The sequence below is a fragment of the Schistocerca americana genome, chromosome 1, assembly GCF_021461395.2.
Source record: "Schistocerca americana isolate TAMUIC-IGC-003095 chromosome 1, iqSchAmer2.1, whole genome shotgun sequence".
NCBI lineage: Eukaryota > Metazoa > Arthropoda > Insecta > Orthoptera > Acrididae > Schistocerca > Schistocerca americana.
The window spans coordinates 810,611,358-810,626,236 of NC_060119.1; the positions used below are offsets into that span (position 1 = coordinate 810,611,358).

At 40.2% G+C, this 14,879-nt stretch overlaps 1 protein-coding gene across 6 annotated transcripts in view; it reads left to right on the forward strand.

Moving 5' to 3' along the window:
- The window catches only part of LOC124612770 (mitochondrial protein C2orf69 homolog), a 230,000-nt gene that overhangs the window by 105,661 nt on the left and 109,460 nt on the right, over positions 1–14,879 (forward strand). For 4 of the 6 annotated variants that reach the window (XM_047141176.1, XM_047141184.1, XM_047141168.1 and 1 more), the window contains 2 exons: positions 7,332–7,473; positions 8,018–8,152. In XM_047141176.1, coding sequence (XP_046997132.1) covers positions 8,063–8,152 — 90 coding nt within the window. In that variant the 5' untranslated portion in view covers positions 7,332–7,473; positions 8,018–8,062. Of the gene's footprint in view, positions 1–7,331; positions 7,474–8,017; positions 8,153–14,879 lie in introns of those variants that run through there. The other 2 variants (XM_047141192.1, XM_047141210.1) reach the window with 2 other exon arrangements.

Genomic DNA, 14,879 nt, shown 5'->3' on the forward strand with positions numbered 1-14,879 from the left:
CTACTTTTAATTAAACTGAAGAGAAGTAGGGATTGTTCCGACTAAATCAGAAATTGGAACATGCTGTTTTCCAGACTATATTTAATCGGGCTAGCAAATCCACTGCAGACCTGAACATGCAAGCTGGACAACAAAAATTGTTTCCGAACATAGGTTTTCGTTTTTTAGAAAGATGTGTCGCGTGTAAATGCAGCGGTTAACAAGGTAGCGTGAAAGAGCAAAATAAAAAAAAAAGCCAATTCTCACATTTTGTACTCTTTGAAGTAGTGAATATGAAATTAAACAAGGCATGTGTTGAACCTTAACAAATATTGTTAGGTAACAAAGGTAAGTAGTAGCCACGAAGTCCGCAGACTTGTAACGATCGAAACATTGACACCTTGACTTACTAAAATGTTTACAGACTATACAATTTTTATATACAATTACTCACACAGTCCTTCATCAAAGAAAGTAGTGTTTGTAGAGTGGTTTGCGTTACAGCACAGTAGATTAGGTTTTCCCTGTCCGACAATTAGATTTGCAATATGTCGACCCATATGGCCAGCCCTTTCGTCGTGAGAGGCTCATACCTATGAGGTTTCCATGTCCTTTCGGATTTAATAGACAAAGTAGCAGATATAGTAAAGTAGTCCTTTTTTTTGTAACATGGTTCAGTGAGGGATATCTTGTTTTGCGTAAAGTGATTTGAATGCGAGAGTTAACAGTTCTTTAATGGGTGCACTTGCTCCTCTCAAAAGTGCTCCGAGAAATTACAGTTTGCTTTTAGCGCTGAAACTGATTGTCTGCCGTCTTGAGTTTGTTCGTAGATGTTAGCTTTAATCGCCGTGGACAAAACGATGGTGTTTTTAGTTCCTCTGCAGATTGTTAATTGCCATTTTGTCGGATACATAGCACATCACGAAGTTGTGGTTAGCTTAGGACATGAGTTTAAATTGAGGGCTAGAAAACGCATCGTTTGCCGCAGTTCAGTCATTGTCATTGGTCACTTAAAATCAGCAGTCGACAGAGCGTTTCGCGTTTCCGACATGCAGCGGCCACTTCCAACACAGCTCCACATTACATATTAACAGTATTTGTTAAGTGACCCGCCTTGTTTGTTTGTCACATGTAATACGTAGAGTCATAGCCAATAGCCAATGTGGCAACACTGTAGTGGCAACTGATAGACGTCAACTATCAAGTAATTTTAATCGGCCTATAGTATACTGACTTCTACCAACATCTTTAGAGCCGGTTGACTGTGAAGTTCACCGGCAATAACAAAATTCTGCACTTTTGGCGAAGCCTGTATGTAAAAAAATAAATAAAAAGTGCTGCCATGCAAGTTATTGTATATTTGCACTGAAACAAAAAAAAAAAAAATGTACCAGTAATATGCATTATAAATGTCTAACTTCACGGTGTTGTATCGGAAAAAAAATCTTCAAATTATGTCTTTACCTTGTCAGTGGTCTAAACATGCAAGCAAGCTGCATTCACACGAAAATTCGGACTCTAGCCATTAGTAATGTGGAAGCTATCAGCGGGTATTACTCACAGCTGTCTTTTTCTCAAATGTTTGCAAGTTATCACGGTATTTTAAAATATGTACTGCAGCAAGTCATGAAAACAGTAACTTTGTCCAGAATGCAGGTTAAATACACCGTTCAGTCGCATTAATTCACATGATCACCTGTTCCAAAAGCCTGAATAACCAGCTTTTGCAGCACAGACTGCTGCTAGACATGCAGGAAGTGTGTCAACGAGGTTGTTGAAGACACAGACAGGGATGTGGAGCCATGTTTATTCAGTGCCGTGGCCAGCTGCACCAGTTTCTCGGTTAATGATGAATGGCACATACAGCCCAAGTGAGATGGTCCCGTAGATTCTCAATTGGGTTTAAATCCTGGAAATTTGGTGACCAAGGCAACTGATACTGGTGCTTTTCGAACCAAGCATGTACATAGTGAGCTGTGTGACCGTTGCATTGACCTGCTGGTGCATGCCATTGTGCCGAGGTAAAACAAATTGCCGTGGGGATGGACATGATCTCCAAAGGATAGGTGCATACTCGTGTTGATCCATTATGCCTTCCAGAATGACGATATCACTCAGGGAATGCCATGAAAACATTCTCCAGGTCATACTGCACTCTCCTCCAGCCTGGAACCTTCTGGCTGTTGTTTAGAGGGTGTTCGCTTTCAATGTTTTACATCGTAATGCCAATGGCCATCCGTCTGATAGAGCATAAGACGTGATTCATGTGAAAACGCCACCTGTCGCCACTCAGAGGATGTCTGGTTGTGGTACTGGCAAGCCAATTGCAGCCTTCATTGTCGTCGATGAACAGCAGTCAGCATGGGTGCATGAACCAGGCACCTGCTATGGAGGCCCATACGCAGCATCATTCACTGAACAGTTGTTGAGGAGCCCCTTGGTTATCCTGGGTGGTCAATTCCTCGACAGTTGCATTTCTACTGTCCCATACACGTGTGTGCAGTTGTTCTCATTCACCTCCGTACCTATGGCCTATGGCGCACCACAATTGCATTGGTGCCAATTTTGGATAGTGCCATTTTGCATGCACGGTATACGTTAACTACGTATGCATGTGAACAGTTTACAAACTTACCCATTTCAAAATGCTTGCATCCTTGGCCCAAAAGCCAGTGACCATGCCGTTTTGGATGTCAGATAAATCACTCTATGTCCACTTTACGATGATGACTGCACTGTTTTTCTCGTCCTCTTTACATGTTTATGAGATTGCAGTACAGTATTCAGGATTTGCATAGTCTCTGCCAGTAGCCACAGAACTCAATGTGACAACAAACACAGCAGTGTAATGAAACTAGTCCATTCTCAGATAATAGCAAAACTTCTCACTATCTCTTTCTCTCAATAACGTCATATGACTAAAATGTTCTCATTTCGGTAACCATTTTTTGCCCCACATCTTTCTCTTCATATGTGAGGAGTTTCTAGCAATGGTACCCAAGTAATGCCAACACATTGTTGGGTCCGCTGTTGGCCTGACAGGTAAAGTTGTCTGTAGCCGCCCGAAACATTTGATGCCTGATGTGTGCTCGAAGTCATGGCTTAATTTAACCTGGAACGGCATTCCAGCACCTCCAGGGAACTTTTTTTAACTTACTGGAACAATTTGGCATTGCAGATTTGAAATAGTATATGTTTATTAAATCGCAACACATTTATAATTGGCCACTATGCTGGGGCACCAATTAACATAACAGAAGTAGAAACTTCTGATTTTTATGGTGGGGTAGGGGGGATATATGATTGAAGAGTTGTGTTTCAATACACAAAATTTTAGACGTCAAGCACTGAGCCAAGTGTTGAAACAGTCCCACGTTTGTGTGTGGGGAAAAAAAAAAAAAAGGCTAATGTCATTGTAATGGACTGTTGGTGAGCAGAAATAACATTGATGGAAATTAGCCTCTGAATCAGTCGTAACTGTCCTTTTGAACTATTGCGGGGATTAGATCATACATCTTATTGTGCCGTATTCTAACATTCCAAGTGAGGTAGTATAGTGGTCAGGACACTGGATTCACATTTAGGACAGTGATTCACATTGCCAGATTCAAAACTCCCATCTGACAATCCAGATTTGGATTTCCTGTGGACTTAACACAGTTGCTCAAGACAAATGCCAAGATGGTTCCTTTGTAAAGGGCATGGCTCATTTTCTTCCTGAAACTGTACTTGAGTTCTATCTCTAATGATCTTGTTGTCAATGGGATGTTAAACCGTAACTTCCTTTCTTTACACATGCTAATATCAATAACATAAGTTGTCATCTGGCATAAACATCGGCAGGTTGTTGTTATGGTCTGCCAGTGTTATTGAGCACACACTGTGTTTGGCCATGTTTGTGTCTGGCTTTGGCAGACGACAGTTGGAGTGTAGCGACCTGTCAGACGTGGCTGTATTGTACAGGCAGTGGCAGTGGCCAGGTGACTGGCCTGGCTACTGCAAGAGGGGACCAGGACATTGCAGTGGATTAGCCTGTTTTTATTCTGTTGCCATCTTGCGTCTCTGCTCTATAGCATGACGGAAAGTTCTCTTTTGCAGCAGTGATTCCAAGATATCCCAAGCTTTTAATCTTTAAGTATATCATACAATTTTGTCCTAAGCAATTTATGGTTCACTGTGTCACATGCAGAGCTTAGATCAGTGAAGACTGGTCAAGTTATTTACTTATTTTCATAGTCTTCCTTTGTATTTTCAGTAAGGGACAAGATTTGGTTGATGCGAGATTTTCATAGTCTGAAACTGGTCTGTTGGAGGATGAGCTTTGGGTCCACGATGCCTGCTGTGCTATTTTACCATTAACCCTGTGGCGCATGAATTTCAATACAGTGGACAACTTTTAATGGTTAATTCTCTGGTGTTTTCAATCAGTCATGAGGCTGAAAATGCATGCAGGACACAACACCTGGGGGGAGTGCCCACTGCAGTGAACTGTGTGCATTTGCAGCCTCAGGACTGATTGAAAATGCCAAAGAAATGACCATTAACAGCTGTCCACTATAGTGGATGCTATGCGCCACAGGGTTAACACATTTTGTTTAGGTGACATAAGAATGACACTGGATGGTAGTTCTTTGGAGAGAAGACACCTACAGATCCTCTGCTGTGGAGGGCCGTAGAAAGAATGGAGGCAGGAGAGTCGCAAATTCATATGGCCTGATGGCTTAATGTGAATCATTCTGTTGTTTCTTGACTGAGGCAGTAGTTTATAAAGACGGAAACTGTATCCTGGAGACCTGAACAGGGCTGACCATGTGTGATATCAGAATGAGTGGACCATATTTTGGTTCTATGGGCACGATGCTACCTCCTTAGTTCTTCACTGCAACTGGCATCTGGTCTCGCAGCATCACTTGGATGTCTTGTATCAAGGCAAACAGTGTACAGAAGGCTTCAGCAGAGTGGCCTTTATTAGCGGAGACATGCCGTCTGTTTACCTCCAGTGTGTCTTCATAGAAGGGAACGTCTAGAGTGGAGCTGTCAACATGCCACCTGGACAGTCAAATGGGTGGGCTAATGTTCTTTTGACAAATGAGACCCAATTTGGTCTGGAGAGTGATCCTTGACAGATTCGCATCTGGAGGGCATGTGGAGCACAATTTCAGGACCCAAACATTGTGGAAATAGACCGATATCGAGGAGGATTCCTAATGGTGTGGGCAGGGATTATGTTGACCACCCAAACACCTCTTCATTAAATGGTACGGGTGAATCAGCAAGATTTAACTGCTGTCAGGTAACTTGAAGAGATCTTAGGATCTCATGCATGGTTGTTGTTGTGGTGCTTTGGGTTCAGGTTTCTTATTGATGAACGATAATGCTTGACTGCGAAGAGCCCGGGTGGTTGATGTTATTTCTGGAAACAGAGGATTTTGCATGCATGGTGTGGCCTGCATGCTCTCCCAATTTGAATCCCATAGTTCATGTCTGGAATGCACTAGGGAGACCGGTTGCATCATGTCAGCATCCTCTAACCTCTCTCCAAGACTTGTGAGCAGTTCTTTAGGAAGAATGGGCATTATTGCCTCAACATGATACTGATGACATCATTCACAGCATGTCCTGTTTTTGTCAGACCTGTATTGATGCCAGAAGTGGTCACAGCCCATACTGAGCACATTAACAATTACATGTTGGAGCATCTACAAAGAGAGAGAGAGAGAGAGAGAGAGAGAGAGAGAGTGAGTGAGTGAGTGAGTGAGTGTGTGTGTGTGTGTGTGTGTGTGTGTGTGTGTGTGTGTGTGTGTGTGTGTGTGTGACCCCAGTTGAAACGGCTATTTAATACAGCTCTCTGATCCACGTGATCTGTTCAAAATTTTGTTCAGTACGTGTATCACTCCGCTGGTCAGATTTATTAACACAAATGGACACATACGGCAGTTGGCGTAGAATTACGTAAGAGGCTGCCTACTTGTGACTGACGGCAGATTGACTTCATTTCAAGAACCATCTTATAGGATGTAAAATACGAAAGATCATGTGCCACACCTAAGTTCAGGTGCACTCATTGATTAGTTAATGGTTATACTGAATTCATAGCAACAGTCAGCTAACCTCATGTCTCACAGTGGTCAGTTCCTGCAGTCTGATTACACATTGATTACATATTTTGTATTCAGTATATGTGAGGTTTTCTCCTAGCTTCACTATTTTTTGGACTAAAGATTTGTGCATTTTTGGATCTACACTCCAGTCTACAGAGTTTTACAGAATGCTGCGACAGCGACAGCCAAGAACTGCTTCTGCCAATTACCCATATGAAAGCACTAAGCTATGTCTTGCACAAGGTAAAGTGTCACTATCACAGAGGACATGAAAAGTTTTGTAAAGCAAAATAACTGTCAAAACAGTTACATCTTTGATATGATTTATATGAAAGTACTAAAATACTTAATTTGTAAGCTCTGCTGGAGGTAATAATGCATACACTTAGTCCAAAAGGTTAACATAACTTGACAGAAACTTTTGTATGTATTGTGAGAAATGATGTGTTGTAATTTCTCTTTAACATGTTGAAATTCATGGGTTTAATCTTGAAGAAAATGGGGAACAGACTACTTCAGAAACTCTTGGTACTGCATAAAATAGCTTCAATGCTTTGACGAATGGACATTGCACAACAGGAGTCTTGTTTCAGTGTGCTGTTGAAAAATATGAGAGAAGCCAGTAGACAAGTCTTATCCCATGCAATTAAATCATATCGAGAGAAGCTCTATTTCCCCTGATACATTCTAATAAACATATTTGTAAGTCACAGTTATGTTAATTTATTCTATCTCCCTGAATATTGTCTTGATTGACAGGACCTGCAGAATATGATTAACAAATAAATGGGTGAATCAATCAATGAGTTTAAAATTACTTTGCAGTTGAAACTGCTGAAAGGAAACATGGATTTTTGTGAAGGAATCTCTGTGTCAAAGTATGATTCTGTGTGTGTTGGTGGACCTGAAACAGTGTGACAGTCAAGATTCTTTAAAAAAATATTACTTAGATACACATAGAAGTATCTACAGTACAAATTGTTGACTATGCAGATTTTTTGTTTGTTGTAGTTGTAATTTAAAATTTTATATTTCCATTTATGATATTTAGTTAGAGATATATTTTTACAGGGATTATTTACATATACTTCAAATAATTCATGTTTTAATACAGTTATATCAATAGAACACACTGTATTTCAGATGGCAGTTTACACTGAACATACTTATATTAGACTGTTACATTTGCTTACTTACATACTTTTTGCAATGTATTATTTTTGCTAATTTGGTCTTTTTCTTACTTTTCAGGAAGAAAAGTACATTTATGGAGAATTGGAATATGGAACTTTCCCATGATTTGTTACAGCAACAGATTTGAGGACAAGCAGTTTCTATAGAAGCTGTGTCTATTGAAACTGAATGTTATAATGTGTAGCTGTCAATGATTGAGGTATTAAAAAGCATTTTTACCTTTTTTTACCTCTTTCTATAACAGTTTTGCACTGATGCTTTTAATCTCAGCAGGGGAACTTTCAGGTTCTTTAAATAAATTTGGCCTATATTTTGCTGCCAAGCGGTGGCTAAAAAAAACGTAGTGGCTTATGTATATGAATTCAAGGCCTTACAAAAACTTCAAAATGGAAGTTGTTTTAAACACGCTCTCTCTCTCTCTCTCTCTCTCTCTCTCTCTCTCTCTCTCTCTCTCTCTCCCCCCCTCTCTCTCTCCCCCTCTCTCTCCCTCTGTGTGTGTGTGTGTGTGTGTGTGTGTGTGTGTGTGTGTGTGTATTTACTTTAGAAGAAGGCCTGTAGGCTGAAATTTCTCGTCAGTAGCCTTGTAGCCTTTTGTTATGCCAGTATGTGACACAGTGTCTCCCCTATATGGTGAGTAGCGATTAATCCTTTTCATATTATTGTCATTATTCCAACCTGAATTTTCCAATGTTTGATTTTGTTTTTTCTAATATTACACTCTGAATGATTAATTTCTTTTTCAGATGTGGAAGGAAGTTTTGAAGGAACTGGTAGTGTAAATTGTCTGAATGATTAACATACATAAAGGAGCTCAGTACTTCATTCCTATATTTTCATTTCTACGGTTTCTTAAAAGGGGAGCAAGCCCTGCAAGGGAGGTCAGTAAGGTTTTATCGTTTCCTGTATTACTACTGAAAGACTGAGAACTGTGTTGTAGAATTAGAGGCTTCAGAAATGTCATTTCAGACACTCCGCTTGCAGTGATCATGGTTTTGCATGTTGGTTATTCTTCCGATAGTACAAGAAAAATTATTTGCCAGATGAAAGTGATCAACCAGAACAATAAGCAGTACTTAAGTGACTTATTGTAGGTTTACATGTGCATCAATTCTTAATGTATTTTTACCTAAGTTATAACATCCATTTGCACTGCAGAAATCTGGTAACATAATAAAGGAATATCACTGCATGCAAAATGAAACTTTGAACTAATATGAGAAGCAGGTTTTGGATGCATTCAAATGTCTTTTTTACTCCTAGGTAGTTGTGCATATTGTTCTTTTATTACTGAGCCATAAAAATGAGATTCATAGTGGTCGCTAAATTTATTTTGTATACCTACTTACAAAGTCTTTGTGAACTTGTCTCACTCTGACTGGATTTATTTGTTACAGTTAACCAAGAACGAGCATTTAAATAATCTGGAAAGGATGCACTGCTACTTAAACACATTAAACAATGTTTTGATCTGCAGAAAGTCCAATGAAAAATAACACTAGAAATATTTTTAGCTTTTGGACACAGTCCCTCTTCAGAAGAAGAACTCTCTCGTGTAACTTCCGATATTCTCCCGGGGTATTCCTCCTCCTAATAATTTCCAGGTGTGCAGGTGGATCCCATCGACATTCTGCCGTGTTATTTTAACCCAGAGATGTCTGGCCATCTTCACATGAATAGACAACTACTGAAGAGCCCACGTGCATTCACGGTATTTATGCCAAATCTCATGCATGCGAAATGTGCTGGCGTCTTTCAGCGCATGCACTAAGAAACGTGGGTAAGTTTTGTCGCCGTATATATGTAATTCTGTGGATTTTGTCTATCGCTTGAAGACAGTTAAACTTTACAGCTCAGATTTACCTGTCAGCATTGATGTGGTCTCACTTTTTACCAAAGTACCTTTAATGGCCTCATTACATCTTATTGGTAACTTACTCAATGCAGACCTGATGGCCTTGTGTGAACATACTCTCTCCTTGACCGTCTTTTTATTTAATAATGAATTCTTTGAACAGACAGACAGCCTCACGATGGGGAGCCCTTTGTCCCCTGTGGTGGACTTTTCGAGGAGAAAGCACTTGAGTCTGCTGTTTTAAAGGCCGCGGTTTTCTGTCGTTATGTAGACAATACTTTTGCTGTATGGCCTCAAGGTGGATAAGAACTGTAGAAATTCCTTTGTCACTTAAACTCATTACATGAGAGCATCAAGTTTACGATTTAGATATAGGAAGATGGGACTTTACCCTTTGTAGACATGCTAATATGCTGTACGGATGATAGGTTACTGGGATATTCTGTGTACGGAAAACCTATGCACACAAATGTATGTCTCCAGGCATCTAGCTGCTATCCCCTTCCCCACAAATTGTCGGTGTTCTTTGTACTTCAATACATCATGTGCATGCAGTATCAAATGATGAAAACCTCCATGCAAAATTAGAACACTTGGAGAAGGTTTTTAAGGAGAATGGCTACACTTCACTCCAAATAAGGAAGGCCATGCACAGCTATAATATTAAGATGCAGTGCACTGAGGACAAAGGTGATGACTATAAATAGGCTGTGTTCCCTCCATATGCCAAGAATGTTACTTCCATTATCTTCCGTCCACCAGTGGAAAGCTTGGCCATGGTTGGATGCATTGAAGACAATTTACAACCGGAAAAAGTGGGTGATTACAAAATTCCTGAGAGTGTGGTGCTGCATATATAGGACAGATGACACGAACTGTCCAGGAGCATTGTACAGGACACGAAATTTATACCCATCTTTGGCAACCATTAAAATAGGCAGCTGCAGAACACTGAATTTTCATGGGACACTCTATGTAATACAGTGGAAAACAAATTTAGCCCCAGTTTCCAGTTTTTGAGAATGAGTAATCAGGGAATCGGTGGAAATATGTCTTGCCAAATCATATAAATTGTGTCAGTGGCTTTCAACTGGATAAAAATCTGAATCCTGTAATTAAAATTATCCAATCACAGTGGAAGTGATGGGTCTGTTCAATGCTTAATGATTATATCATCTCTCACTTCCACCACCACCGATGGCAGCACACACAACTCGGCTGTCTTGCACATGTCATCACCTGACGCATACACCGAAGGATGCCAGCAGATTTCGAATGTGTGTGATTCGGCATAAATACCGTGACTGGACCTGGGCTCTTCAATAGTTGTCTACTCACCTAAAGATGGCCAGACGTCTGTGGGCCAAAATATCATGATAGAATGTCGATGGAATCTGGCTGCACGCACAGAAATTATTAGAAGTAGAACTCTCTCACATTCACACTACTCTCACATGCACACTACTCTCACATGCATGGCTACTGTCACTGGGCACTATGGTCTGACAGTGCAGTTGGGCCTTAGCACTGATGACTTGTGTTTGTGTGTGTGTGTGTGGGGGGGGGGGGGGGTAGGGGAGGGGGGAGAGTGAGTGCATTGCTGTTAGGTGAGAGTTCTACTTGTGAAGAAAGGCCAAGTCCAAAAGCTAAAAATATAACTAGTATTCTTTTTCATCATACTTGTTTGTGACTCAGTGTCTTCTGTTTCTATTGAGTAGCAATCTGACGTTTCCAAATTATTGTTATTTCATCTTGGGCTGTCTGACTTTTATTTAAATGATCTATAAGTTTGGTTTGTTCGGCTTAACTTAGTCATTTTCCATCCAAGGTAACTGCCACACAAAACAAATATGCTAGATAACATCAAAACATTACAGCTTTGTATTCCTGTCAAAAAGTTGATAGTAATAAGTAATGCTGCTCTCTCATTTTGGCTGTTTACTCTTCAAGCAACAATTTGAACATTTACCACTGTATCTGATATAAAACCCCCATGGAAGTAACAAATTAAATGTATAGTAATTCTCTCAATTTCATTAACAAATTGAAAGGAAATGAACAGGCATACGTATATTCTTCTGTATGTCTCCAACTTTCTGAACAACTAAAATTACTTTTGTTCATGTTAATTTAAAACAAAATCTTAAAGAAGGGCACATGAAATGTGTTGCATATACTCAGAAATAATTAAAGAAAATGTTAAAGCTTTAACCAACAAAAGTGTCGTACTGACACAGAATAAACATTTAATGCTGCCACTATGAGCTACAAGAGTTAAATCAGTGCAACGTATCCACTTATTTTATGTGGAGAGGATTACCAAGATAGAGTTGGACACATTATTTTGTGTACCTTGTGGTGCCAGTTGGTACTCTTAAGCTTTTAGGTTTTGTTTAGCCATTCCTGAGGTTTGGGCGCGAGTCGTGCTTCGGTAGCTCAGATGGTAGAGCACTTGCCCGCAAAAGGCAAAGGTCCTGAGTTCGAGTCTCGGTCGGGCACACAGTTTTAATCTGCCAGGAAGTTTCATTCCTGAGGTGTTCAAAAACTGAGAAAGTTTGTGTTTGTAAGTAATGTTATTTATTATTTGTTTTTTAGAAACGTGTATGTTGTTTGCTGAGCATACAACTCCACACACAGAAGCATATATGTTATATTTTCCAGTTTAAGTAAAATTCAAAAAATATTTTAAATACATAATAATTACAATCTATAAAAAAGTAAACTGGTCATAAGGATTCTTTTCTGAAAGTTGTAGACTACACACAATGCCTGTGTTGTTAGTGAGAGGAGGCCATGACGTTTGGATCAGGCATACTGCTTAGCAGTTTTGAGAAACATGTTCAGTATGTATCTTTGTTTTGATTCAAAGCATGAGACGGTGGTGATCAACTGGTGAGCATTCAAACTCCATAATCACTGTATTGAGGAGACCTTCTCCCAACACTGGTCATATAATTTCATATACATGACATTTGAAAGGTAATATCATGAAAAAACACATGGGTTGGCATGAACTTTTATTGAATGTCCAGTGGCGTTTCACTGCTTACTAATTGTATTTGTATTTATAATTAATAAGAAGTAAACGAACACTTGCATAAAATTTTCCTGAAAACGTATGCCTGTCATTATTTGTGAAATCCGTTATACACTATGTGATCAAAAGAATCCAGACACACCCAAAAACATATGTTTTTCGTATTAGGTGCATTGTGCTGCCACCTACTGCCAGGTTCTCCATATCAGCAACCTCAGTATTCATTAGACATTGTGAAAGAGCAGAATGGGGCACTCCGCGGAACTCACGGACTTCGAATGTGGTCAGGCGACTGGATGTCACTTGTGTCGTACGTCTGTACATGACATTTCAACACTCCTAAACATCCCTATCCCTAGGTCCACTGTTTCCAATGTGATAGTGAAGTGGAAACATGCAGGGACACGTACAGCACAAAAGCACACAGACCGATCTCGTCTGTTGACTGACAGAGACCGTCGACAGTTGAAGAAGGTCGTTATTTGTAATAGGCAGACATCTATCCAGACCACACAGGAATTCCAAGATGCATCAGGATCCACTGCAACTACTATGACAGTTAGGCGGCAGGTGAGAAAACTTGGATTTCATGGTCGACCGGCTGCTCATAAGCCACACATCACGCCGGTAAATGCCAAGCGACTCCTAGCTTGGTGTAAGGAGTGTAAACATTGGACGATTGAGCAATAGGAAAACGTGTGGAGTGACAAATCACGGTTCACGATATGGTGATCTGATGGCAGGGTGTAGGTATGGCGAGTGCCCGGTGAATGTCATCTGCCAGTATGTGTAGTGCCAACAGTAGAATTCGGAAGTGGTGATGCTACGGTGTAGTTGTGTTTTTCATGGATATGGCTTGCACCCCTTGTTGTTTTATGTGGCACTATCACAGCAGAGGCGTACATTGATGGTTAAACAGCTTCTTGCTTCCTCCTCTTGAAGAGCAATTGGGGGATGGTGATTGCATCTTTCAATACGACTAAGCACTTTTTCATAATGCACAGCCACTGGCGGAGCTGTTGCAGGACAATAACATCCCTGTAATGGACTGGGCTGCAGTGTGTCCTGACCTGAATCCTATAGAGCACTTTTGGGGTGTTTTGGGAAACCGACTTCGTGCCAGGCCTCACCGACCGACATCGACACCCCTCCTCAGTGCAGCACTCCATGAAGAATGGGCTGCCATTCCCCAGGCCGCCTTCCAGTACCTGACTGAACGTATGACTGCGAGAGTGGAAGCTGTCATCAAGGCTAAAGGTGGGCCAACACCATATTGAATTCCAGCATTACCAATGGAGAGTGCCACGAACTTGTAAGTCATTTTCAGCCAGATGTCTGGATCCTTTTGATCACAGTGTACATGTAACCGATTGAGGTACTCAGAACTGCTTTGTACGTAGATGGTTCGACCTGCAGAGCAATGTTTCAAAGACAAGGGGCAGACATGGGAAGCCCAAATCATACAAACATAAATAAAGGTGTAAATAACTTCATTCAGTAGAATGAAATTTTCACTCTACAGCAGAGTGTGCACTGATATGAAACTTCCTGGCAGATTAAAACTGTGTGCCGGACTGAGACTCGAACTCGGGACCTTTGCCTTTCGCGGGCAAGTGCTCTACCAACTGAGCTACCCAAGCATGACTCATGCTCCGTCCTCACAACTTCAATTCCGCCAGTACCTCGTCTCCTACCTTCCAAACTTCTCAGAAGTTCTCCTGCGAAGCTTGCAGAACTAGCACTCCTGGAAGAAAGGATATTGCGGAGACATGGCTTAGCCACAGCCTGGAGGATGTTTCTAGAATGAAATTTTCCCTGTACAGTGGAGTGTGCGCTGATATGAAACTTCCTGGCAGATTAAAACTGTGTGCCGAGTTCGAGTCTTGGTCCGGCACACAGTTTTAATCTGCCGGGAAGTTTCAACTTTATAAATCTTTGCATTATTGAATAATGTACCAGAACATAAGGGTAATGTGCAAATAATTGTTGGATGTGCTTTCTAGAACAAACAGTGTGTGTGTGTGTGTGTGTGTGTGTGTGTGTGTGTGTGTGTGTGTGTGTGTGAATTTTGTTGAAAATCATAACATTTATATTTTTACTGCAAAAAGGGAGGTGACTTCTGATTCTTAAGACTACTGTGAATAATTAATAATGTGAAAATTCAAAGCATAATGCAGTTGCAAAATGTCAGTTAAGAAATGCACTCAAGTAATGTGATAGTCTTCTTCAAGAAGTAGACCTTATTCACTTATCGCGACTGCTGTACATTTTCAGGAAAATTTTATGCACTTTGTCATGTAATTGGCGATAGTTATAATATATGTTTTAATAATTACAGTTAGTAAACAGCCAAGTAACACTGCATATTCGATGAACGTTCATGCAAATACACGTGTTTTTTTTTTTATTACATTACCTTTCAAATGTTGCACATATACGGAATAATATGACCAGTGTTGAAAAAATGTACATTTAAAGAACAAAAACAGTATGTCAATCCATATGAAATGGCCCAAATGCTTGACCATTTTTAAATATTTTAATTTTTTATATGTGATTGCCCTATGTTTGAGAAGTTCAAAACAGTTTTTTAAAATAATTTATCTTGGACCTTTACTCCATGGCGACCATTTTAATTTGTAGGCTCACGACGATTTTTCATTCTGAAGACATTAGTGAAAATTTTAATATCTCTGCAGTGGGTGAAGTTACAACA